We start from the raw sequence: 25,463 nt of genomic DNA on the forward strand, positions 1-25,463 counted from the left end.
AATGTCCTAAAGCAAGTGCAATATCCAGTTAATACAGTCTTATTGGTTGTGTTGTAAGGGTCCTGTCATAAAATAATGTCAGCATGGTATAGAATAGATGATGATGGATGTGATGTGGACGTGGGTTTTGTTAGGCCTGGGCAGAACTGCAAAAATTGTAAAGAGATACATCTTCAATGTTTACATTAGTTATACACCAGATTATGTTCTTTATGGGAATTAATATGATTTTTGTTTTACCACGTGTCCCACGATTTTTGATTGCTGAGAATATGGTCAATTTTACATTTTCATTCTGGAGCCATCTTTAAAGGCCTCATTCAGCCAGATGAAATCACCTGCACAGATACCCACACAAGTTGGTTTTACAGCAGGAAGACAAATATTAGTTAGATATGTGTAATATGTGTAAAAATTTGAGCTGGGGGAAATGAAAAAAACTGGTTGAACTTTGTGTCATTCAAGCAGTAGATATACTTCACACTACTTGGCACACGCACATTTTATGTGAGCACGAGAGAGAGAGAGATACAGAGAGCGCACATTGCTTACAGAGCTTGTCATTGTTGGCATCTGATGGTAGCTAGCCAGCTGATTCACTAAGGCAAGACTTGAAGGCTATGGAAATAAGAAGCTCTTTCCAAAAGAAAAAAGGATGAAGGCAGCGACGAACAGGCGTGGCTGGAGGAGGAAGAGTTGTCTCCTGTTGCTTACTATTTGGGGAAGAGCGTACTTGAGCTAAAAGGGAATGAAATGATGAGAACTGATTACACTCAACTTTAATATCTCCCAGTTTAAAATTGATCTTCAGACAGCACTCTTTTAAAAGGAGTATCTTAAACTTCAGTTTATCACGTAGAATACTAACCACGAGAGAGCAACGTAATGAGGAGGGAGAATTAAAACCTATGCTCCTAGTGAGTGCGGAGAGCATAGACAGGATTCTCAAACAAATACTACTAAAATACCACTTAACAGTGAAGTCATATTTGTCAGTGTTTGTATAGTAAAAACCTAAAAACTTTTGAAACTGGCACTTTCGTTTCACAAACTACAACTCAAGACTCAGGTCACGAACCCTGCTCACTGCAGCAGTGGCCTTGTACTTCATGTTAACCCTGACGCCACTAGACACCCGCCATAAGTATATTTCAGACCTGTTGGAAACACTGAGGTTGCCATTCAGTTACATTCCCTCTCTTAAATGACTGAACATCCTGAATGGTATGTTTCTTTGTATTTTATCAACCAGTACGCTGTTAATAATTAGTTGGCCTGATTGTTTTACAGCATCATTATCAGGCGTTTTTGAGTAGGCAATTTCACCTTATTGTCATCTGCACATTGATATAGGGTAATATTTGCCGTGTGACTGAGAGCCATATCTATATGTCTTCGGGACTTGTGATCATAGGTTGATTGGTTAGGGCATAAATTCCCCAGTCCAGAGGAGTGTCTGATTAGGAGTTTATGTGAAGTTAATATGTGAACTACTAGATTTGCCTGAGGGGTGTGTTTGTGTCTCGCTTCGGAGACCTCCACGGTTATAAATACCGTATAAATAAAGATTTCTTGAGAAAAATGAAGTGAAAATCAAGTGTAATCTCTGAACCACCCCCACCATAGCATCTGGGAAAAACCAACTCACCAACTTCTGCTTTTTGTCACTGCCATTTTGACCAGACCAAACCCCATGACCTGTTGTGGCGTTGTGTTGACTTTCTGGGGAAAGTTTGTTTTCGCCTTTAGGCCTTGTGAAAATAAGCAGTTCTTTTTTCACTCGTACTTCTGCTGCGCCGTGAAGCAGAGGCCTCAGAGCAGGCGTAATGTGACATGATGTCACTGAACTGAATAAGACTGGATTCAGGATTATATCACGGATGTCAGGTGATTAAATATTAGGGGTGGGAATCTCTTGGCACCTCACGATTCGATTCCGATTCAGAGGTCAACGATTCGATTCTAAACCAATTATCGATTATCAATTCTAAAACGATTATTGATGCATCTCGATTTTTTTAAAACATTTGAGTTTGCTACTCAGTCTCACCAACAGATGAATTACCTTCCCTATTTTTTTATTAGAGAAAAGGTTTTTCCTTGTCACAATTATGACTTTCTTTTAACAATGCAATAATCGGTGCAGCTTGCATTTCAACACAAAATGAATGTGTAAAAAAAAAAAAAAAATGTATTTAATATATATATTTTTTTTTAATTAAAAAATCGATTATGAACTTTTCTGAATCGAGACAGAATCGTTCTAGAGAGAATCGAGAGAATCGAGAGAAATCGAAGAATCGATTTTTTTTCCCACCCCTATTAAATATGACCTATGATGTTAATTAGGTGTCACTGATTTCTTAAACTGAGAAGACCAAGCCTTTGAGAACATTCTGGGGGGGGAAAAAAGGCTTCACACAAACAGTTCCCCCTGAGGCGTATGAGAGGTCACTTCATTGAAGCAGTTGTAGGCCTAATGTCACATATTTAACATTTCCTCCCTGATGTGCAGAAGTTTGAGCTATTTCAGCATTTTACTTTCTTGGTAAAATGATGTTTGTGTGGTTTTTTTTTTTCTTTCTGGTCTTTCACAGGAATGCTTACTGCTCATTCCTGAGGCATTGATCAAGATGTTGTCAGAATAATCTGTTGTTTACAAAGTATCTAAGATAAGATCACTTCTAGAGCAATGCAGCCCTATATCCCTTATAACTGCACAGAGGGCCAGTACGTGGTGTAGAAGACCACATCACGCATTCACTGGTAAAACCTCATCTTTCCACAAGGGTTTCCATTGGCTTTGTGTCTAAAGGTTATTTTAACCGAGGCATTGGCTCTTTCTCGAGTCCCTCCTTGAGCCAGGTCACACCACAAAAGGATGACTAACACAGCCGATGTCAAAGACCTCCTGGCTGTATGCTTCTGGGGTTCTTTGAAGTGAAAATGTGCTTCAACAAAAGAGTTATTCAGCTCATTATACACGATTATGCATGGTTATAACAGACAATGTGCATGGTATGAATGAACCTTCTGTAATCTAACGGCACTTCACCGTTATCACGCCCTTGGCACTCTTGCTGTGTGTGTGCTCAAGGGTGCTGCTCCGTCCTCACTCAAGTGGTAAAAAGGATACACCAGGCTGAATGGTTGTAAGAATCATATGTACCCGCGGCACTGAGTGCGTTAATAGTTAAATAAGGTCTAGCAAGCGTAGACCTGCCTGGTACCACACAAAGTGAAGAAACAGGAATCCCAGCTATGTGTTGGCCCGACCTAGCAGGCATAGAAGGCAGATAATCACATATGAACCTCGGTGTGAAAAATGATGCCCCGTTATTTCTAACTTCTAACTCAAAACTATAGGTCAGGCTACAGCATTTGAATTTGCCTAATCATGCCACTTGCTGTTTTCATTTTTGGTCAGGTTATCTGATTGAACCATTTGTGCCTTCAGTCAGCCTGCCTGCATTTTGCTTTAACTAGACTGAGCCGCAGTGGTTTTTGTATTCAGTTAGGGTCCACGAAGAGTGAGTGAGTGAGTGAGTGATTGCAGTAGCTCAGCCTATGGGAAAGTTCATGCTCAGGATGTTAAGCAGCTTGTTATGTGTCTAAAGGTAGCAAGTATGAGAGTGTGGAAGAAAGTGTGTGTGGGTGTGTGTGAGAGACGGAGAGTGAGTGTGTGTGTGTGTGTCTGTGTGTGTCTGTGCACGCGCAAAAGAGAGCAAGTGGGAGAGACGTCACAGCCTTGGTTTTAATAGGAGCGGGCAGGGGAGGAGTGAGCTGCTCTGGTAGCGAGTAGTAGCCCTCTGTCTCCCAGCAGGGAAAAAGCGCTGAGGTTTCTGCTTGGGCTGACTTAATCTGCAGGACGTAGCCTACACTCTAGAAACACTGGGTCTGTCCCGCGACTCAAAGCTTGGTAAGAAACATCAGCCGCTCGCCGGGGGGGCATAGATAGATAGATAGATAGATAGATAGATAGATAGATAGATAGATAGATAGATAGATAGATAGATAGATAGATACGAGAGTACAGTTTCAGTGGTGGTAGTTTGAAATGCTAGCAGACTTTTTTACTTTCCCTTTTCAGCATGACTTGTTCGGAGGGGGTGTGTCAGGGCATAGAGGAACTTTGGGGAAGTTGGGCACGCGCAGGGGTGGGTGGGGGCGGTAAAGCCATCTTAACACATTTTTGCAGAAAGTTTGCTGTCTAAATCGCACTGTTCAGCCCACCTCATGTCATTTAATGGATGTTAAATGGCAGCTTGCATGTTAATTATAAACTTCTGTATCACACAGTTTGGCAAGATTGGCATTCCACCAACCTTTACTTGGTCAGGGATTTGACTGAGTAATTGAGTGCCTTATCGGCCGTTTGACATGCGGTTAGCTGTGAAAATTGCAAATATTATGTTTGTCCTTGGCAAATATTATGTTTGTCCTTGTTTCTATTAGGCTCAGGCTTAACCTGTTTGGAATTAGGCTAGTTTGGTCCTTCTGTGGTGGCTGCTCTGAGACCATGTATGGAGAAACATATGGTCCAAAGTTTACATTTTCTATTTCCTGGATTGTAAGTGTATAGCATACATTGTCAATGAAACCATTGGAGTTATGGGCTTATTACAGGTATATGACCTACGTTTTGAGAGGAAACTGTTTGGCATTCTCTTGTAAAATACAGCTCCCATTGAACGAGGGGGAAATGGACCTGCCGTTGTTGTGAATGTTTGGCAAGGTGCTGACCGCAACCGCAGCGTACCACACTACAATACGCTACAGTCCTTGTACTCTGGCCGGAAGCGTCGGATATGGGAGTCATTTCATTGTTGCGCGGTCATTTCCTCAGCAATGCTGGCAGGGGCTCTGGAATCACTACGTTTTTATTGTAAATTCCTTTGAGCAGAGCTACAAGCTGATGCAGGAGCCTTCTGAAGATCAGATTAACTTGTTACAAGATCGTACATGCTGTGCCTTGATTTTGATGTGGGACATAGTCATAGTCCACACTAGGCCATTCACAGGAATCTATAAAGGTCCATGTAAGCCTATATCCACATTTTATAATAACTTGGTGAGGATTGCAGCGTCTTACAACACAGTCAGTTTATTTAAGATAAAAGCAGATTGCTTGTTCACCATGTCGTGGCCTAGGGCGTATCCTTCCATGGCAATAAGATAGCACAGTGAAAATGAAACCATTAGAAAATGAAAGCATTTATTTTAGTGAGGGCTTTAACAACATGCCTGGAAATCACTGACTTGCAGATAACATTGCGCCACGTGGGGAGACTAAGCAGGATTAATGTGCATTTCTCAGCCATAAATGCTCCCGACGGCAAGTTGTCGATATATGTCATGATGCTGAAAGCTCAATGTTGACCGAGGCACTCTAGGTGAAGATGTGAATTCACTGCATCGAGAACTATAGTACGGCAGCAGATGGATGATTGATAGGATGTTATGGACCTATTGAATATCATTAAGCTGTAAGCCATCCTAATGTCCTCCATTAAATCACTCCATGAAAACATGACATTATCCTTTTGACTACAATTATCCTAACAAAGATTTTCTTTAATTAGCCAAAGTTGACATCATAAAGTATGGCTCTGTTCAGTGAACCATAGCGTGGAAGCACAGGGAACTGTGCTAGAACTGTTCACATGACTATTAAATGACTTCCATACTTGTCCAGACTGAACTCAACAATTCTAGCCGAAGCAGGTTCCGTCTTTCCGTCTGTCTGTGTGGGTAGGGGGTGTGTGTGTATGTTTGTCTGTCTGTCTGTCTCTGTGTGGGTAGGGTGTGTGTGTGTGTGTGTGTATGTTTGTCTGTCTGTGTGTGTGTGTGGGTAGGGGGGGTGTGTGTTTATGTCTGTCTGTCTGTCTGGGTAGTGTGTGTGTGTGTGTGTGTGTGTGTGTGTGTGTGTGTGTGTGTGTGTGTGTGTGTGTGTGTGTGTGTGGGGGTAGGGTGTGTAGGGGTAGGGTGTGTAGGGGTAGGGTGTGCATCAGCGATGATGGGGATGCATGCATTAACTGGCTCCTGTACATGTTCTCTTGTAAAGTGTGGTGAATGGGGGCGATGTGATTGTAAAGTCTCCTCTTCTCCTGCCTCGGTTGGTGACTGCCGCCTAAAAGCCACCTGCTCGCTTACACACACACACACACTCGCATACACACACACGCACAAACGCACACGCACACACACGCACACACACACACACTCGCTCGCATACACACTCGATACACACTCACACTCACACACACACCATCAAAGCACCTGGGCTGCCCAGGAGAAAGTTTTGCTTTCTCTTTGCAGTGCTTAGCCTATAATAGGATAACAGCGGGTGGGCAGGGTAGAGCCCAGCTCAGCTGTGACTGCCATACGTGTCCACAGTCCCGCCCTGCCCACACCTAGTAGTCTGTGCTTAATTTGGACGCTTCAATTGGCTTGTGCTAATGGCTGTCTGGACGATCATCCTTTTTGACTCGCAGGTTATCCAACTTGTGTTCTTCATTTACAACCGTGAGGCCTAAGCTTCTGTGTCCACGTGTTTCACGCCGAGCGCCGAATGTTTACCTCACCGTTTGTAGATCAGAGAACGATTAAGGTCAGAATAGAAGCTCGTCAAACTGCATGGTCTTAAATGCAGAAAGTCGGTCTATTTACATTGAATCCTGACACTGCCTTGACTCTATGTGCCTGAAATATACGCGCCTGTGTTATCTGTCATTGCTGCAGCCTTGTGTAGTGTGTGTCATCTGACTGTGTGTGTGTGTGTCGTCTGACTATGTGTGTGTTGCTCTGCAGAAGAGGCTGCTGCTGCCACACCGGAGCTGCACAGTGGGAGCGGATCAGGAGCCCGAGCAGAGAGGGTCAGCGCCCAACACAGCACACGCCATGGTGAGTCTCTCTCACACACTCTCTCTCACACACTCTCACACACACACACACACACACACACACACACACACACACACACACACACACACACTCACACTCACTGACACATACTCTCTCACACGCTCACTCACACACAGCCGTATGCAATAGGGAGTGACACACACTCATATGCACACACAAATACATACATAGCCACACATTATGATGCATCAAGTATACTCAGTCACACACGGCAAAGCAGCGCCGAGCACCAACATCCTGACCTATTGTGACCATGAGGAAGAAAAAAAGTTTGAAGCGTCTACTTCCGCTGCTCAGCCACAAACCCTGTGACACCGTGGATGCTGAGCAGGCGCCCTTGAGCACCCGCGGCGCCGTGTTGACACACCTGAAGGGCCCGGAAAAGGAGCACCCGTGGCGGGGGCCCGTATGGGGAAACCCGCTGATCAAACACAGGGGGTTGCAAAACCCTACCGTCACAGTCGCACCGGCCGCGCGGAGAGAAACCGTAAGGGTGTGTTAAAACGCTGAGTCACGGGTTTGGTGTGCGCTCAGACCAGGTGTTGCCAGAAGTGAGACCGCGGCGGGAACACGAGTCTGCGCTCACGTGGGCCTCCAGCCTCGTAAACATGGAGGCCCGCATTTCTGTAGGTTAAAATCAACTTCTACCTGTCTGTGGAAAGGGTGTGGTGTCCCCAGAGCCTTAATGAAATCCTGTGTGTGTGTGTGTGTGTGTGTGTGTGTGTGTGTGTGTGTGTGTGTGTGTGTGTGTTTGCCATGACACAACCTCTGGCACTGAGTGATCCTCACATTAGCCTGTTTGGCTCTTCTTGTTTTCATAAGATTATCCACTCACCTTACCTCATGGGCGTTCCTCAATGTTTACTGTTCGTTCTCTATCTTCACTTGAACTTTAGATGTACAGTTATCTGTCTCTCTGTGCCACTCTCCTGGCTTCTCTGGAGTTACCCTGTCATTGCCCACTTCCTGCCTTTTCATAGATGTTATCTGTGAACGCGCCATCGGCGAGAGGTGGATGTTTTGAAAGCCTTAATGTTGGCTGGAAGGGACCCAGGTTATATCTTGTGCCACGTGTGTGTGTGTGTGTGTGTGTGTGTGTGTGTGTGTGTGCTGTGAAGCCTCTCGTCTCCCCAGGTGGTTCTGGCTTGATTGAGGTCCAGACCTGGGGGACTAGACAACGCAAGTGGCTCATTCCCTGTTTACCTGCTGTCGAAAAAAGAAAAGAGTTTTGGAGAATTACCCCAGATGTGAGGTAGCAGCCCCACACAAGATATGCTGTGGAAATGACACCCAGAAGTCTAAGAACGCTGCTTTTGTCAGGAGGGATTCTTGTCAGGTCGTTTTTCTGTCATTCTGTGAGTTTTGAGAGCCACCGCTTTCAGAAGGGATTTCTATGTTCAGGTGTCCTCCAGTATTGCCACCTAGTGGCCAAAAGCAGAGATGACACCCTGAAAGCAAGTGAGTAAAAAGAGACGTGCCATGCTGATTTATGGAACACTGGGGCCTTTTCTCTAAAATACTCTCTCTTTTTTTTCTGTGCCTCTCTGATGTAGCCAGCATGTTATGAGCGCACTACTGCTGCAAGCACTCTAACCTTCTGTGCGCCTCCGCTCATTTCATTTGGATGCAGAGCAGAGGAACTGGCTGGTTTTTCCATTGCGAGGATTTGTTCCGTTCCGAGTGATGCCCGTGTTTAGGTCCACTCTGTGGTTGTTAAATGCTTAAGCGAGGTTTATAAACAATGAGCCCTCTGTGCTCACGCCTTCCTTGTACATTCATGAGTTTGCGCTTAAGGCCAGTAATGATTGCTGCCTGCCACAGTGCCATGCGTAGGTACAGGACGTTTTAAGCAACCGACGGGTTTGACCTATTTAATGCTATGCATTCACAGCATTCATGAAGTCAGTCGTGTTCCTCTCATGCCGTTGCCCTCCATACTGTTGATTTGGCTAGGGCTGAGCGTTCAGGCTATGTGTCCCGGATCCAAAGGCTTTAGCCATCTTGTTTGATTTGATTGGAACCATTCAGCGTTTAGGAGCTCCCGAGTGGCGTGCGGTGAGCTCACCGTTCCCCAGCGACTCGTTTGGCGATATTCAAGGGCTGCGCCGGTCCATGGCACTTGTGCGGGCTGTGTGGGCATACGCTTTATTGTATGCCAGCCCTAATTGTCACTGGGGCCCCCTCCGCTCGAAAAACAATGTGCCCAGCGAGGCGCTGGCAATGTGCAGCCGTGCCCATCCTGTCTGAGGATTTCACCTCTGGTGAGCAGAATCAGGAGTCCTCACGGTTCAGCCGGTCACGGCGTGGCCCTGAAAGGCAATAGGTGATAGTCATTTCATGCTACAAAATGAAGCATGAAATGTATGCATATAACAAGGACACCACATCCATAACGCACCCATGAACATCTTGTTGCCTGCAGCATGTATGTATAGAAGACCGGGAATAAATGTGCTCTCGACAGTGGGTCAGGGTCCACGGGTGGGAGATTTTACAGGCGTCTACAATTTTTATTTCATTTTTTTCTTTTTTGTCGACTATCTTTTCCACAGGTAACACAAGCGCTTTAATCTGACGCCGTGAAGCAACATCTAATCTCTCATTTTCCTAAGCGGACATGCCTTTGTGCCCCAACAACAAAACCCCCCGTATTGAGTTCTGCCCGCCTGTTTGCGCTCTTGTCAGCTGGGTTCCGTTGCGTGGAAAAAAAGGGGGGGGGGGCAATGAGGTCATTTTGTTCCTAGCTGTTGTCCACACACACACACACACACACACACACACACACACACACACACACACACGAACACAGTGTTTGATGGCCCTTTGGTGCTGCAGTGAAGTGTGACCTCCTGCTGCGCAGGTAAACATGGACCTTTGTCAGGCTCTGCTGTATGATATCATCAGGTTATGCAAGGTGTGTGTGTGTGTGTGTGTGTGTGTGTGTGAGGGGGAGAGGGACTGACTGTGCGTGTGTGTGTGTGTGGGAACGACCGAGAGAGTGACTGACTGTGTGCGTGTTCCCCTCTTTTTGTTTTTTTTTCGTCTCTGAGACGAGCCGCTCCGTTAGTCTTTCACATACAGTCCGGGTCAAATTTCAGCCAGACGTGGGTCATTTCAGGTTGCAGGTAAAAGCGCTCAGATTCAGATAGGAATCCCCGTGGAACTGATTTGAGGAAGGTGATAGTCAGTGGCAGAGAATGAAGGTAGGGCTGAAAAAAATAACCTTTGTTAAACCACTTATTTGCTCTATGTTCAAATTCCCTTTTCTGGATGGAGAAATAGTGTTAAATGGCACTGACATTTAGCTGAGTGCAGGATGTTGGGTTTGGGGAAGTAGCAGACACACACACACACACACACACACCACTGTGCAGCATGGGTCCTGGTGATTTGCAAGAGTTTGTTGTTATGGGCTTGTCTGTACTTTAGTGTGTGAGTGCCATTAAAGCCTGTCTATACTTGAGGCGTGAGATTGCGGTGGGAGTTCCTTTGGTGTTGGTGAACAGACGCAACACTTTTCCTCTTCTAATCAGTTTGAGTTTCAAGAGGAGTGTTGTGACTTTTGATGTTCTCTTCTCAATGCTGCTCCACTTCGGAGCCTGATGAGTGGGTGCTTTGATGATCTACAGTGTAAGGTTAATGATTGTGTGTGTGTGTGTGTGTGTGTGTGTGTGTGCACTTGCGTCTCTTTTGGAGAAAGAATGTGCTTATCCTTGGCCTGGTTTCGGGTTAATGCTGCTTGACTCTAGCGCTGTACCTGTGTTGGATACATGTCTGCCTATTAGCCTGTTCCACGCAGTAGGGTTGTGTTGTGGAGGCTATTTTAAGACCCTGTAGCTGGGGTGCTGAGGCGGACTGATGGCCCTGGGATTCTCTACCCTGCTGCGGATGAGTGTTGTACTGCCCCCCCCCCCCCCCTCCCATCCTCCCCTGTGTTATTAATAAAGACTATCCATTACCGTCTTGGCAAAGGGAATCCAGCATGATTCACAGGAGGGTATCAGTCTGAGCTAACCACACACACACACACACACACACACACACACACACACACACACACACACACACACACACACACACACACACATACACTATGCATGCACATATGCACACACAGATACAGATGCATGTACGGCAGACGGCATTGTGTGCATGAGCCACGTGCAACTTGGGGCGCAGCCATCCCCTCTCCTGACAGTTGTGTGCGTGCGTGCGTGCGTGCGTGCGTCTGTGGTGTGTGTGTGTGTGTGTGTGTGCGACAGGCTGAGGCAGCAGCCAGAGCAGCAGCATGCCTACAGTAGAATGGGAGGGTGCCCTCCTTTCCCAAAATAACAGGGCTGCCATAGGAAGCCATATTAGTAGCGCAGACGTGTGTGTGTGTGTGAGAGACACAGAGACACTGCACACGCTCACCAACTGACTGACTAACTCACTCGCTCTCCTTTTCAGTCTCTCACTCTCCTCAACTAGTCTCTCTCTCTCTCTCTCTTTTTCCCCCCATGATTATGCACTCCTTCTCTCTTTTCATTTGGCCATATGGAGCCACGTGCACACATGAAGCACTCTCATCAGAGAGGGAGAGTGATTTTATAGGATTAGGGTAGATGTAAAGCTAAACATTCAAGTATAAATCACGTGAATTTGGTAACAATATCAAGTGTAGCATAGATGAAGTGGAAGGTACAAGCGAAGCCAAGCACCACTTGTACCCATATAAGAATTCAATCACAGGATGAAGTCAGGATATTTGATCTAAGTCATATATCCTGTTATTCCGATGGTGAATACATGCAGAATGGATGGTAAGAGTAATGGCATCATTTAAGAGCACAGAATGTTTGTTCATCAGCAGCACTAAACATGTATCCACATCCACAGGGAGCTAAACCACAGACTGAGAGAGATAAGCGCACCCACTACATCTGAGGTTTTTAAGATACTTCCTCAGAAAATAGTAAGATACTTCCTAAGAATCCTCAGAAAATAGTAAAATACATGCCATACTTGTCACAATTTCACGCTGAACCAGCAGTTCCCTTTGAAACAGACAAAATATCAGTAGCTCAGAAGGATTTAATGGATTTTAACCAATGAGGCCCAATAGAACTACTGAAAAGAGAACCAATGAGGCCCAATACAACTACTGAGAAGAGAACCCGAGTAAAGAAAATGTGTAGCAGTGTGCAGCCTAAAGCTAGTCTGAAGGAACTACACTGGATACCATGCTGTATGGGCTGCCTCACCCTCACTCTGTATGTAGCTTTCATCTCTCTCTCACACACACACACACACACACACACACACACACACACACACACACACACACACACACACACACACAGCCCCCCCTCTCTGGTGTTTCCCCCTCTCCCCCCTCCTCTATCTCCCCGTCACGACTCAGGCTTAAGTAAGTCACGCTTCGCATGCTACAGGCTGCTCCAATGCCATTCACGCCCCTCCATCTATAGAGAGAGGGAAGGAGAGACGGGGAGAGAAGACAGAGGGAAGGAGGGAAGAGACAGGGAAGGAGAGAAGAGAGAGGGAAGGAGAGAGAAAGAAGAGACAGGGAAGGAGAGAGAGAGAGAGAGGGAAGGAGAGAGGCAATTGCCTCTTATCACAAGGATAAAAAGCAGGAGATGGGTGTGGATTTCCCAAACCACGTTGTTTTGAAAATATTTTTGTTGTCCTCTGTGGTGTCTTGCATGCGATATGGAATGTGTATGTATGCGGTTCGTGACGGTGTTGTGTGCTCACACGATCCATCTGACCATCTGCATGCGTGCACAGACTCATTAAACTGGGCATCGCTGTGTTATCCTGCTCGCCTGCCTGGAGAGCTTGCTTCAGCATGTCACGTTTAGCATGCTGTGAAGGGGTTGGGGTGGTGTACGTGTACGTGTACGTGTACGTGTACGTGTACGTGTGTGTGTGTGTGTGTGTGTGTGTGTGTGTGTGTGTGTGTGTGTGTGTGCTTGTGTGTGTGTGTGTGTGTGTGCTTGTGTCTGTGTGTGCTTGTGTCTGTGTGTGCTCGTGTTTGCGTGTGTGTGTGTGCGCACAGGGGGGGGGGGGGTTGCTGTGGGGGGCGTACTGCACCAGACCTTCTTCTGTGTGTTCGAGTCACAGAAAGGGATGATGAGTAACGTGAGCTCGTTTCAGTTGTTGGGGGGTGCACTGCCTTTGGTAGATTGGTACAGAGATATTCAAAGAGAGATGGGGGGAGAGAGAGAGAGAGTGGGGGGGGAGAGGGAGGGAGAGGGTGATGGGGAGGAGAGAGAGAGAGAAGGAGATGTATCGAGAGACTGAGAGAGAGAGATTGATGGGGAGAGAGGGAGGGAGGGAGAGAGAGAGATGGTGATGGGGAGGAGAGAGAGAGAGAAGGAGATGTATAGAGAGACTGAGGGAGAGAGAGATATTGAGAGAAAGAGAGAGAGAGAGAGAGAGAGAGAGATATATATATATATATATATATATATAGATTGAGAGAGAGGGATTGAGAAAGAGAGAGAGAATAGAATAGAAAATGCCTTACAGCACTGCAGCTCAGTCTGCTTCTGACTCACAGCAGAACGAGGGGGGGAGGGGTGTGAGTCGTGCTGCCGGATAATGCTGTGTCATTGGTGTACGCCGCATACACACACACACACACACAACACGTAAACACGCGCATACGCACACACTGTTACGTTCTCAATGTCATTACCACCAATCTCTTCCATTGAGCCCTCACCCCGGGATGTGTGTAAGCAGAAGCATCATGAAAGGCGTGTGGGGGAGGGGATGCGAGGGGAGATGCCTTTGATGATGTATGTGCTGCGACTGCTACATTAGAGGGGAACTGCCACAGTTAGAATTGAGAGACTTCATCAATCACGTGGATTCATTTTTCATTTGTATTGTGTGCGTGTGTGTGTGCGTGTGTGCGTGTGCGTGTGCGTGTGCGTGTGCGCGTGCGCGTGCGCGTGCGCGTGCGCGTGCGCGTGCGCGTGTGCGTGTGCGTGTGCGTGTGCGTGTGCGTGTGCGTGTGTGTGTGTGTGTGTGTGTGTGTGTGTGTGTGTGTGTGTGTGTGTGTGTGTGTGTGTGTGTGTGCGCGTAGCAGCAGCAGCAGCAGCAGCAGCAGCACATAGGTGTTGCCCTAGCATCATCCTGCAGCTCTGTGTGTCTGTGTGTGCACCTCGTTGCTGCTTGCTGAGGTAGCAGCCTGGTTCTGTGGAGATGTCGGTGAAGGGTGAACTGAACACTGAGGAGGGAGAGGGAGGGAGAGGGAGGAAGAGGGAGGGAGGGAGGGAGGGAAAGAGAGAGAGAGAGTGCGAGAGCAGGAGAAAAACGAGTGACAGCCTGCACGTGAGGTGGGTGTGAGGAGGGCAGGGGAGGGGTTCTCTGTGAGGGTGGAGCTTAGCATCAGGCAACTGCCTGCCTCTGTCTCTCATCCTTCGCTTTCTCTCTCTCTCGCTCTCTCTCTCTCTTGTTTTCTCTCCCCATCTTTGTCCTTCCGTTCAGCAAAGCCGGTACACCTGCAGTCTCTTTTTTTGGTTCGTTTTTTTTTCTCCGTTGTTTTCCTCTGTTTTTCCACGTCTCCTCCATCCTCTCCTTCCAGTGATATTCCTCAGGGACCGAGAGGATTCTGTTTTATTTATTTTTCTTCCTTCCTTCTCTTCCAGTCTGGACTGTTTTCTCTCTTCTTCTCTCCTCACCTGTGAAGCTGCCTCTCGCTCTCATTTTTGAGGGGGGGGGGGGGGTCGGGGGAGAGTAGGAGCTGTTGTTTTGAGCTTTGGAGAGTTGGTGGAACGTGGCTGTTCCTAGTGTGCGTGCGTGCGTGTTTTGTGTTTGGGGGGCAGGGAGGAGGGTAGCGAGGTTTTGAGAGCGCGGTGTGGTAATGATGGTTGTGCCGGTCGCCGGTGCTGCTGCTGCTGCGCTCTCTCTGGCACTTGAGCCCTGCCGCCGCCGCCGCCACTGCCGCCTCCCCTCACCATGAGCCTGGCTGCCCGCGTCTCCTGCTCCATGCTCAACTGCTTCGTAAGTGCCTGCCTTATTTCCTCTGTTCGCTTGTGTGTGTGTGTGTGTGTGTGTGTGTGTGTGTGTGTGTGTGTGTGTGTGTGTGTGTGTGTGTGTGTGTGTGTGTGTGTGTGTGTGTGTGTGTGTGTGTGTGTGTGTTTGTTTGTTTATGGGAGAGCGCATGCGACTGTTGCTGTGTATGTATGTGTGAGTGACCGCGTGTCTGCGATGGCCGTGGAGAGAGGGGAGAGAGGGGAGGTTGGGGTTCCAACACGTGAGCGCTGCAGCTGTTGAGTGGCCATGTTCCATGCGGTCGGGATGAGCATGCAGCCAGAGAGCAACATCTCCTGAAGCCCAAAGCCAGAGGCCACTCGAGTTCCCCCGAGTGAAGCAATCAGGCACGCATCCATATGGAAATAGGCGAGGGGGGGGGGGGGGGGGGGGATTCAAAACAGGGATGGTAGTTCACAGATGGGAGACTGAATGCATCCCTCCATCTCAGCTCCCTGTGTCTGCTGTGTCTTTATCTTTCTGTTTCTGGCGCGCACACTTATCGTTCTGTCCCCTGGCGCGAGCGATGAGGTGGCACGCACGGCTGTGATGGCAGTGGACGCTGCGGTGCGCCGTATGGATGTATAGGCTTACGTAACAGTGTGCGCGCTCGTGGCGTCGGAAGAAATACATAAAAAAAAGGGGGAAACGCCGGCTGCAGTTGACTGGCTGAGAGTGTACACGAGGTTCAGTACGCCATGTTCCCTCGACAGAGGAATCGCTCACGCTGCAGATTTCACCCCCACCTCCCCCCTCTCTGCCCAGAAGCTGCAGGAGGCCAGGTGGCTGAGGTGGCTGAGGGGGGTGAGGGGGTAGGAGCCGCTGGGGCATTAGGTTAGCCTGGGGGCTTTATTAATTCTGACCTGCGCTGGGGCAATCCACAGCAGCAGCTACAGGTCCTGCAAGTGACCCCTTGACCTTTTAAGCAGAGCGTGTCTTACCTCTGCCTTGTCCTTCAACATACAAGATAGGCATTGATTGATGAATTGATTAATTGATTAATTAATTGATTGATTGACTGAAGGCTGGTTGTTAAGAAGAAATGCTAGGTTTCTAGTCATCACTATCCCATGTGGGTTACATTCCTGGTAATATAATGACATGCTAATTAACGTGTTAGCTTTCTTCCCTGGCTGTTGATGGTCTCGGGGATTATCTGAGGTTTCTCTGGAGGCTGGTGGAGGACCACGTGCCAGCAGGACTGTTGTTGCTAGAGAGAAAGGGATGTGCGCCTGCGGTTACTAGTCAGTCTCTCACTGCTGCTGCTCACACAGTGACCGTGTGTGTGTGTGTGTGTGTGTGTGTGTGTGTGTGTGTGTGTGTGTGTGTGTGTGTGTGTGTGTGTGTGTGTGTGTGTGTGTGTGTGTGTGTGTACGCCTTGCTCTCTACCACGGTAATGCTGCACAGGGTTTTTCTATCCCTTTCTAGAAACAGAACCTCGCTCTGGCTTAGATGACCTCCCGCACTCTTTTTGTTCCCCTCTTTCATCTCATAATAGCTCCCTCGCTCCTTTTAATGTTGCGAGCCTGTTTCCAAATACAGCCATAAAAAACTTGATTAAATTGAGGCCCCCCTCCACCACCACCACTCATCTAATAGTTCAGAGCGTCCCTTACTAGATTCGCTTAAGTGAATCAGGAGAGAAACAGGAGCTGTGTGTGCATGTGTGTATGTGTGCATGCGTGCTTGCGCCTGCGCAGCAGTGTGTTGTCCATCGCTGTGCCTCGGCCACGCTGGCACCTCAGATGGCTCAGATGAGTTGGCGCCGTGCCAGCGGCCCCTGAGGGCGAGATGTATTAAAGCCGGCCCACAGATGGGTCGTCATGACAGGACGTCAGCACTGCCCGAATGTGCTTCACTGAGTTCCTCCTCATATGGGCATGAATGGGGCCGTGATGATGATGATGATGATGATGATGATGATGAAGATGATAAGGGCGTCCTCACCAAGGGGAAGGATCTCATGTACATGTACTTGTGCAATGACCCCAGGACTGAGAGCCTCTCATGTTGTTCTCTTGAGTGTGAAGCAAAGCAAGCCTGATGAGCTGATCAGGATGAATCATCCACATCAGAAAAGCTTTCTGAAAAAAATATATATATATATATATATATATATATATATATATATATATATATATATATATATATATATATGTATATATATATATATATATATATATATGTATATATGTATATATGTATATATGTATATATGTATATATATATATATATATATATATATATATATATATATATATAAAATGATATAGCCCATGCTAACAACGCTGAGGCCATGGAATTTATTCTTAGGGATCAAACACATGAGTTGCTTTTAAAACTTTACCTACACGTCTGCCACTGCAAGTCACTTTGGACTACCATCCAAATTACATTTTAGGTAAACGTATTAACTAATTTGCTCTCTCGATTTTTGCCCCGATAGCACAATTTAGCACTGAGAGCAAATGTATGTTCCAGGCCGACTGGTGAAATGGGCCTTCCTCTCTTATCCGTCGTCATCGGTCACGTGGCACCTGCTGCCATGCCTCCCCGTGCCCCTTGAACATGGTGCTCGGCACTGAAATATTCATTGCCCGTGCGAAGGAGGGAGAAGCCAGAGTGCATGTTCTTCTGACTCGCCTCTCCATCCGAGCGGTCACACGGAAAATTCTCACCATCCCTCGGAGCCCTCTCATGTTCTCTCTCTACCCGACCTTGTCCCAACCCAGCACAACGTGCTATTCTTTGTTTCCCCCACTTTTTGTTTTGTCTTATTTACTTACTCCTCCTCTGCTTACTCAGCCTGGCTTCGCCAACCTAGTGCTCCCAGATCAGTTTTTACTGGAATATGGTCTGGAAGTGATGGGCAACCATGGGCAATTCTGCAGGGCCCACCAATCAGAGCCCAGTAGGGGGTGGCTAAGTGCGATGATGTTAAAAATGAAGCGTTTGTTTGAAATGTAGTTACAACAATGGCGGCAGTGCTACAACTACACAAAGCGATACAAACAGTAGTAGCAACACCAGAAAACATCAAAGAATTGAAGCCAGAGCAAGAAGAATGTGTACAATTCTTCTTCAAGGACAAAGACCTTGTTGCCTTACTGCCCATCGGGTGTGGGGAAATCCTAATATGTCAGCTTGCACTATTAATGGGGATGTAGAAAGTATAGCAATCCCATAGTGGTCAATGCCAATTGGTCTGGTCCAACGGTTTAAAAAAGAACTCAAAGTCTACGCCCATTATGATGCAACGACTTGAAACAATTCCCAATGGATCGAGGACAGACCCTTTTCACAAAGTGAATTTGGTTCTGGTTATACTAGGCTACAGCCAGTGATCTTTCTTTGAGAATTTCCTTTGCTGTAATTGAATCCTTCAGGTGTTAGTCCTTGCCATAAAAGCACACTTGTCTCTTGTGTTGACGTTCCCATCAAGGTCTGGCACAGCTAAGACTGGAGAATTTCTCTGGGAGTCTCTAATTCATTTTTGAGCGTTTATCTGACTGCTGATATGATTGCTGTTCTGCTCTCCCGTGTTATTATACACACTGTTTGCATCGGACCCTTTAGAGCAACCGCGCCTGCTCTAATCTGAAGGGGCTCTAATCCAGAACAAAGCCCTCATCAGATTAAGTGAATTTCAGCCTCGTCGCCGCCGCCGGGAACACATTGTATCCTGGGAGGAACGAGAGAAAGAGCAGAGAGAGAGAGAGAGAATGAGAGAGAGAGGGGCAGAGATTCCGCCACTACCAAAGAAAAGGGAAAAAAAAGTCCAATTTGGTGTCCATGGCAACTAGACTCTCTCATTCATGATGGCAATGTGTGTGTGCGTGTGTTGAGTGTCTCTCTCTGATGGCTGGAGTGAATAGTATGGCAATCCCAACTCTTGTTCTTGCTCTTTAGAATTCAACTCTGCACTCCATTTCTCTCTTTCATTCCTCTCTCTCTCTCTCTCTCTCTCTCTCTCTCTCTCTCTCTCTCTCTCTCTCTCTCTTACCTAACTCTTTCATTTCAGCACTCCCACGCTCTATACATTCACTAATCCCTGAAAGAAAATCTGACTTGTGCTATTTGAGGGGGAAAAGGATTCAAAAGTGATGTCTGTTTAACGTGAATGAAATGGCGCCTCTTCCTCTAAACACAGCTTCCCAAGCCTGGCCTGGTGGGAAGCTGTGACCACAGATTTGTCACAAGGACACAAAAAAAAACCTTTCCTATTCTTTCCTTGTTGTGGAAGATGGCCCCAGGACAGAGAGTCAATTCCATGATTTAGAGGATATGCAAGGGATGTATGAGAGGCGAGGACAACTGAGAGAGAGGGAGAGGGAGAGGGTTGGAGAAGGAGGGCGGGAGGGAGTGGGGGATGGGATGAAGGAAGGTAGGGAGAGAGGGAGGGAGGGGTGCAGTTCATCAGGAGTGACGAAGCAAAAATGAGAGTCCAGCACAAACTGTTCCCCCGACTGCTCCAGGACCCTCCCACCCACCCCACCCCCGCCCCCTGACTCTGTCTCCCCTGATGAATGGGGATTTTAGAGGACTGGATTTAATATAGATCAGCGGACGAGGCAGCCGGTACATCGTGCCCTGGCGCCGGAGCCGGAGCCCGGCCATCCCAATGCAAACGAGAGCGGTAGCTCAGTGTGGGAGCGCTCCGAGTTCATCTGGGCAGAACGCCGGGGTGTGGCAGAGTCCGCCCGCCTCTGCCCTGTGGTCCGGGGATCAAGTGTGTGGCTAATCTGAGGTAGTGTGTGTTCACAGGGTAGGCTGGCTGTGTGTTAAGCCATGACTAGTCCCTTAGCCTCATGGCCCTTCCTTATTCATTACTTCCCTTCTCCCTCTTGTGCTTCCCTTGTTTTTGTCTGTGTTTCTCCACTACACAACCATCCCACATATATATTAATATATATATATAATTTATACTGTTGATAAATATTAGCTTGCTCATGTTTTGTGTTCCCCTGGCCTTGTGTGTGCGCTGCAGTAAAAGACGCTAATGTAAAGAAAATGATGGGAGAGAGGGTAGGAAGCGTCGCCTCAGTGATCGCACTATTCTGTCTACTGCAGGAGCTAGTTACCTTTTTCTATCCAAAGCATTTTTGTCAAAATGGTCTAAATGTCAGTATTGCCACAGCCCATATGGTACGTAATGTGCAAGTCCTCTGTTCTAAAGGCAGCTCTCCGGAGCTGTCTCTTTAAGGCCTTTAAATGGTGGAGAATCCGTCCCTGTTGGCTTCCTTTCAATTAGTGAAATAAGCCGAGCAAGAAGCTCAAACACCAGCTAACGTAAGCACCCGGGGGACTGGGTTGCCTGGTACCCAGCCATGGCTCTCTACTTCTCTCTCTCTCTCTCTCTCTCTCTCTCTCTCAATACTCTCTCTCTCTCTCTCTCTCTCTCTCTCTCTCTACTCCTCTCTCTCTCTCTACTCCTCTCCCATCCACTGTTTTCTCTTTTGGTCTCTTCTCTTCTGGTCTCTCCTCTCCTCCAGCACCAGTGCTTAATCTGGCGCCTCACCCCTCCTGCAGTCTGACTTCTCTGCTCGGGCAAACTTCTCTTGAGCTGTTCAGGAATCTTTATTTAGATGCTCTGCGAGGTTTGTAGCATACCTGTCACAGTATGGGGGATCAACATACAGAGCAGGGCGCTCAAATAAGACTCATGCAACACACACACACACACACACACACACACACACACACTCTCTATTTCACTCGCTCGCTCACGTACGGAAGCCATTTGATGCTGCCAGCAATATCTTTGCGCAGTCATGGAAGGGGGTGAGGGTAAGAGTGCATAGAGCGGGAGAGAGTGATGTATATTCCCCACGATTTGTGGCAGGCTTGTCCAGGAGATGTTCCCACGTGCACTAAATCACTCTGTGTATCTCTGTCTCTCACTCTCTCTCTCTGTCTCACACTCTCTCAACCACGTAGTCCTTCACACTGTCTGCAGTAACTCATGGCTCTATCTCTGCTGGATATGTCCCCCTGGAGGGCCTGATGAGATTGGCATAGGCGGGGGTGGGGGGTTGGGATGGGGGGGGGTGTGAAGCTCCTCCCGCTCTCAGTGCTCTTCCACAGACCCCAGGTCAAGGTTGGGAGCAGACGGATGACTGCGTCCATCATTTCACGCTCCCTGAAGTTCAGCATTGTATCATGGGGGGGGGGGGGGGGCAAACTACTGACGGATTGCATGTCATCCGTCCACCAGTCCACCACACAGCACTTGGTTACTCTGCTCTCTGGGCTGGCACTGCAGTGCAGTGTTTCAGCAGGAGGCTGCCTTCCTGCAGGCAATTTTAATTTTTAATATACCTCCAACAACAGCAACCGCTGGCCAAAAAAAAAAAGAAAAACTCTGGTATGTTAAAGTGTTCATCGCAGGTTCTCCAGGGAACGTGGAACATAGAGGCAGGCCTTAAGAACACAAGCTCAAACACAGAGAGGGAATCCAGCAGTACACACCCTTTACCTGCTATTGCACCATCGTAAAGCCCAATTAGGCTCCAGGCTGAAGAGCCAACCAATGTTAGTGTTGATCCAGGGAGGCATCCCATCCTCCCTGACACTGGGGAGAGAGACTGAAGGGAGGAGATGCGCTTCATTAGCTTCACCCCTCTTCTGCCCCGTCAGCTACCCAGGGAGCCTCCCTCAATTACCTGTCAGTCTTCACATGACCGTGACATGCTCTCATGTTTTGGGTCGTCTCCAGCTGCGTGTGTTCACCCAGTTGCATTCAGGCGGTGCAGCAATCCCCCCCACCCCCCACCCAGTGCGTACCGCACCCTGGTTTATTTGTCTACTGGGTGCACTCAAAGGCTTTCCATTGAAATGGTGCTGCCTCGCCTACACCTGAGGCAATAAGGATTATTGTTCAAGTGCACCACCTCTCTCACTCACACACACACACACACACACACACACACACACACACACACAGCAGTGTGTTTGATTCCTCTGACCCACTTCAGGGCAGGGAGGTAGTGTAGACTTTTGGTGCTGTCTAGGCTGAGCTGAATTGCACCATTGGAATTTGCCTTCAGAAACTATAGATCTCTCTCTCTCTCTCTCTCTCTCTCTCTCTCTCTCTATTACTATCTATCTCTCTCTCTCTCTCTCTCTCTCTCTCTCTCTCTCTCTCTCTATTACTATCTCTCTCTCTCTCTCTCACTATCTATCTCTCTCTCTCTCTCTTCTCTCTCTCTCTCTCTCTCTCTCTCTCTCTCTCTCTCTCTCTCTCTCTCTATATATATATATATATATTATATATATTATATATATATATATATATATATATATATATATATATATACACCTCATGTTAGCTCCCCCATTTTCTCCTTCTGTCTCCTCCCCCCTCCCCCAGTCCTATTCTCCTGTCTCCTCTCTCCTCTGCTGTGTTTGCCCTTGGGCTGAGAGTAGAACATTGGAACTGGGAAGGAATGGCTTTGAAAATTAGGCGAGCAGTAATAGGAATCTCACATTTCACAAAGGGCAAACGCAGTTTAATGCCAAATCATGCAGTGTTATAAACCCATGGTGTCCAGACGCGGGCACATTTTACCCACGTTGTCTCCACGATCATTCTGTGCTGCCAACAACACGGCAGACAGATGCTTCTGTTGAAGTGGAAACGCAGGACACCATTTGAGACGGTGGCCTCCACACTGCTGCTCTGAGATGGAGTCATGAGACTGAAACGTAGACGCCAGCCGCTGCTCTCAGCACAGCGTGTGCTACACTCTCTATCCTTTTCGCAGCACTTTGTCTTTTTTTTTTCTTTTTTCTGCTGGGAATGAGCAGCACATCGACCGGCAGTCTGTCCTCCGCCGGTGTCCCTACCAGCCCGTCTCTTTTGTGTGTGTGTTGTCAGGTTTGTGTCTGAGTGACAGATGTTGGCACCCCTCGGAGCCCGGCCCGCTGTCACTCCTCTGGGGCTGGAGCGCCTGGGCTAGAGGTAGACCTCTGGGGACCTCAAGGGCTCCGCCACCGCCGCCAGATGCATCGTCAAACACACAGAGGATATGGAAGAATACAGCCCTTTTGGACAATAGAGGCTCTATCCTAGGGATAAACTTCAGGTCACATTTCCACTCATAGCACCTTTGCTTTAAAAGAAATCAGTGTAACAGTCACTTGCTCACTGGTGGGGACAGGTTTCTATTGTGCCTGTCACCTCACTGCCACCATGTAGCCTCATTATTGGACACATGTGGGTTTCGTCCTTGGCTGGACTGGAATGGTTGGCATGGGGATACAGGCAGCCTTCTTTTTTTTCGGCAGAAGCCCGCTGTGCAGGGCCGCTGGTGTGGCTGCGCCAGTCTGCCCTCAGTCTGTCTGCGTCCCGACGTTGATGAATGGAGGGGTCTAAGCACCTGCTGCGGGGAGGATGGGGAGGAGGAGCGAGTGGAGGAGCAGGAGCCCTCAGATGTGAGGGAGCTTAAACATGGCAGAGGAGCAGCAGTGAGGGGTTTTATGGAGATCGAGGAGAGAGGAGGACTTGATCTCCTTCAATACAGAACCTTCATGTAGATCGAGGAGAGAGGAGGACTTGATCTCCTTCAATACAGAACCTTCATGTAGATCGAGGAGAGAGGAGGACTTGATCTCCTTCAATACAGAACCTTCATGTAGATCGAGGAGAGAGGAGGACTTGATCTCCTTCAATACAGAACCTTCATGTAGATCGAGGAGAGAGGAGGACTTGATCTCCTTCAATACAGAACCTTCAGCTTGCTGCCATATCTCTTAACACGGATTTCCCCTGAAGAAATCAAATTTCAAGTTTCTGACACAGATGTATGCATGTCTGTGTGTACAAAGCATAAATCACCCAGCTCAAATGAGCCTAGACTGGAATAAAAAGCAGCGCCTGGGGCTTTGAGGACCGGGCGTAATTAGCACCAGTGTTTTCCGCGGTGCAGAGACATCTCTCTGCAAGGTCACCCCATGCCCTCCCCCTGCTGTCAGCGCTCACTCACTGCCATCTGGCCAGCACTGTGAAGGAGCCCTCCGCCTCAGTGCTCATCCAAGCGGCACAGAACCATCCCGCCGAAGCCAAAGCCTAATCTCTCCCTCTGCCCACTCTGTCTACTCTACCCGCCCATCAGACCTACTGCGCTCCCAGAGATGCAGCCTTACAGAGAGAAATGTGTCTGAGAAGGATGATTCATAGCAAGCTGCTGCAGAAGAAAACTCTAGGTCCACTTTAATAGTGCAAAGGGGAGGTGCAAAAGAAAACAATATCCCAGTTATTCCAAGATTGGAAAGAAAGGAAGGCCTAATCAGAAGAATTAGTGAAAAGATATTGAACACTTTCAGTCCCCTTCCACAATCCAACCCCAGCACCACCTCCATCACCCTCTTTGCCCTCTCTGCCAGATCCATCCCATCCCCTCATCTCTGTCCGTGTGTGTGAAGCCGTAATGAGCCGTGGTTTTTGAGGAACATCTGTTGCTGCTGAGGCGTGGCCCTTCTCCAGCTGGGCAGCCGGAGGAGGGGCCCGGCATGCTTGGCGACCCACCGCCTGGCAGCCGAATGGTCCCGCGCACTCGGGCAGGAATCTGGGGCGCTCAGACAGCCCCCCCCCCACCCCGCCCCCACCCCCCAACAGTGAACCCCCCTAGCAGGGTGGTGAGCCATCTGTAATGTAATCCCACCTTCACATGACTGGCTGCCGACATTACAGGCACAGCAGTCCTGACACAGGCGGTGACCTCTCCAGGTGTCCAGCCTAGTCTGTTTGCCTAGTCTGGCTGATTAGAAGCTCCATGTTTGCATATTAGCTGATGCACTGTTGGTTCAGGAAATGGTTTCATGGACTTGAGTTAAAGTTTTTGGTTTGAAGTCGCGTACTTGGAAGCAAGTGTCATCTCGGGATGGCGTCAAGCTGGTTCGTCTCAGCGGCACCATCGCTTTTTACAACCCCAGTGGTCCAGAGAGCCTATTAGCGGCGGAACGCCCTTTGGCTGCGTATTTATGTTGCTGTCCTCGTGATTCTGAGTGCACCGGCGTCTCTGTGCATTCCTCGGCGCTGATGAAGGATGACCCGTCAGTTTGCCGCTGCTGCCCTTTGGCCTCTGTTGGCCGCCCCGGTGGAGATTGAGCAACCGCACCGTCAGACTGATGCATCAGCAGCTGTCAGCCGTCGGCTTGAATTGGCTCAGGGGTCTCAGGTTTGATGTGTGGTGTCTGCGGCCAAGGTGGCTGACCAAAGATTGTTACTCCTCACATCAACAAGAGGTTGTCCTAAGTCGTCTGCCAGTGATTCTCATTTAAATGAGGATCTTGAGATGCACTCATTCAGACATATTTGCCCTCATGGGGGACATTTGCCTCTTGCCTGTCAATAAAATACACTCATTTGATTTAATTAAAGTATTGCGCAATAAAATGGTTTTCCAGACGTCATGATTTTTCATAGAACCCCCTCTTGCATTTATTAGAACTGACTGGACTCTGATTAAATCTTTGTTAATCGTTATCTGATAGAT

The 25,463-nt window shown here is 48.0% G+C and overlaps 1 protein-coding gene across 7 annotated transcripts in view; it reads left to right on the top strand.

Moving 5' to 3' along the window:
• mtmr4 (myotubularin related protein 4) overlaps nucleotides 1-25,463 on the top strand; it is a 53,848-nt gene that overhangs the window by 2,366 nt on the left and 26,019 nt on the right. For 4 of the 7 annotated variants that reach the window (XM_031572417.1, XM_031572418.1, XM_031572419.2 and 1 more), the window contains exon 1: nucleotides 14,661-14,937. In XM_031572417.1, the coding sequence (XP_031428277.1) occupies nucleotides 14,893-14,937 (45 nt within the window). In that variant the 5' untranslated portion in view covers nucleotides 14,661-14,892. Of the gene's footprint in view, nucleotides 1-2,420; nucleotides 3,920-6,810; nucleotides 6,904-9,912; nucleotides 10,128-14,660; nucleotides 14,938-25,463 lie in introns of those variants that run through there. The other 3 variants (XM_031572422.2, XM_031572421.2, XM_031572420.2) reach the window with 3 other exon arrangements.

Source organism: Clupea harengus, chromosome 8 (genome assembly GCF_900700415.2).
Source record: "Clupea harengus chromosome 8, Ch_v2.0.2, whole genome shotgun sequence".
Classification (NCBI taxonomy): Eukaryota; Metazoa; Chordata; class Actinopteri; order Clupeiformes; family Clupeidae; genus Clupea; species Clupea harengus.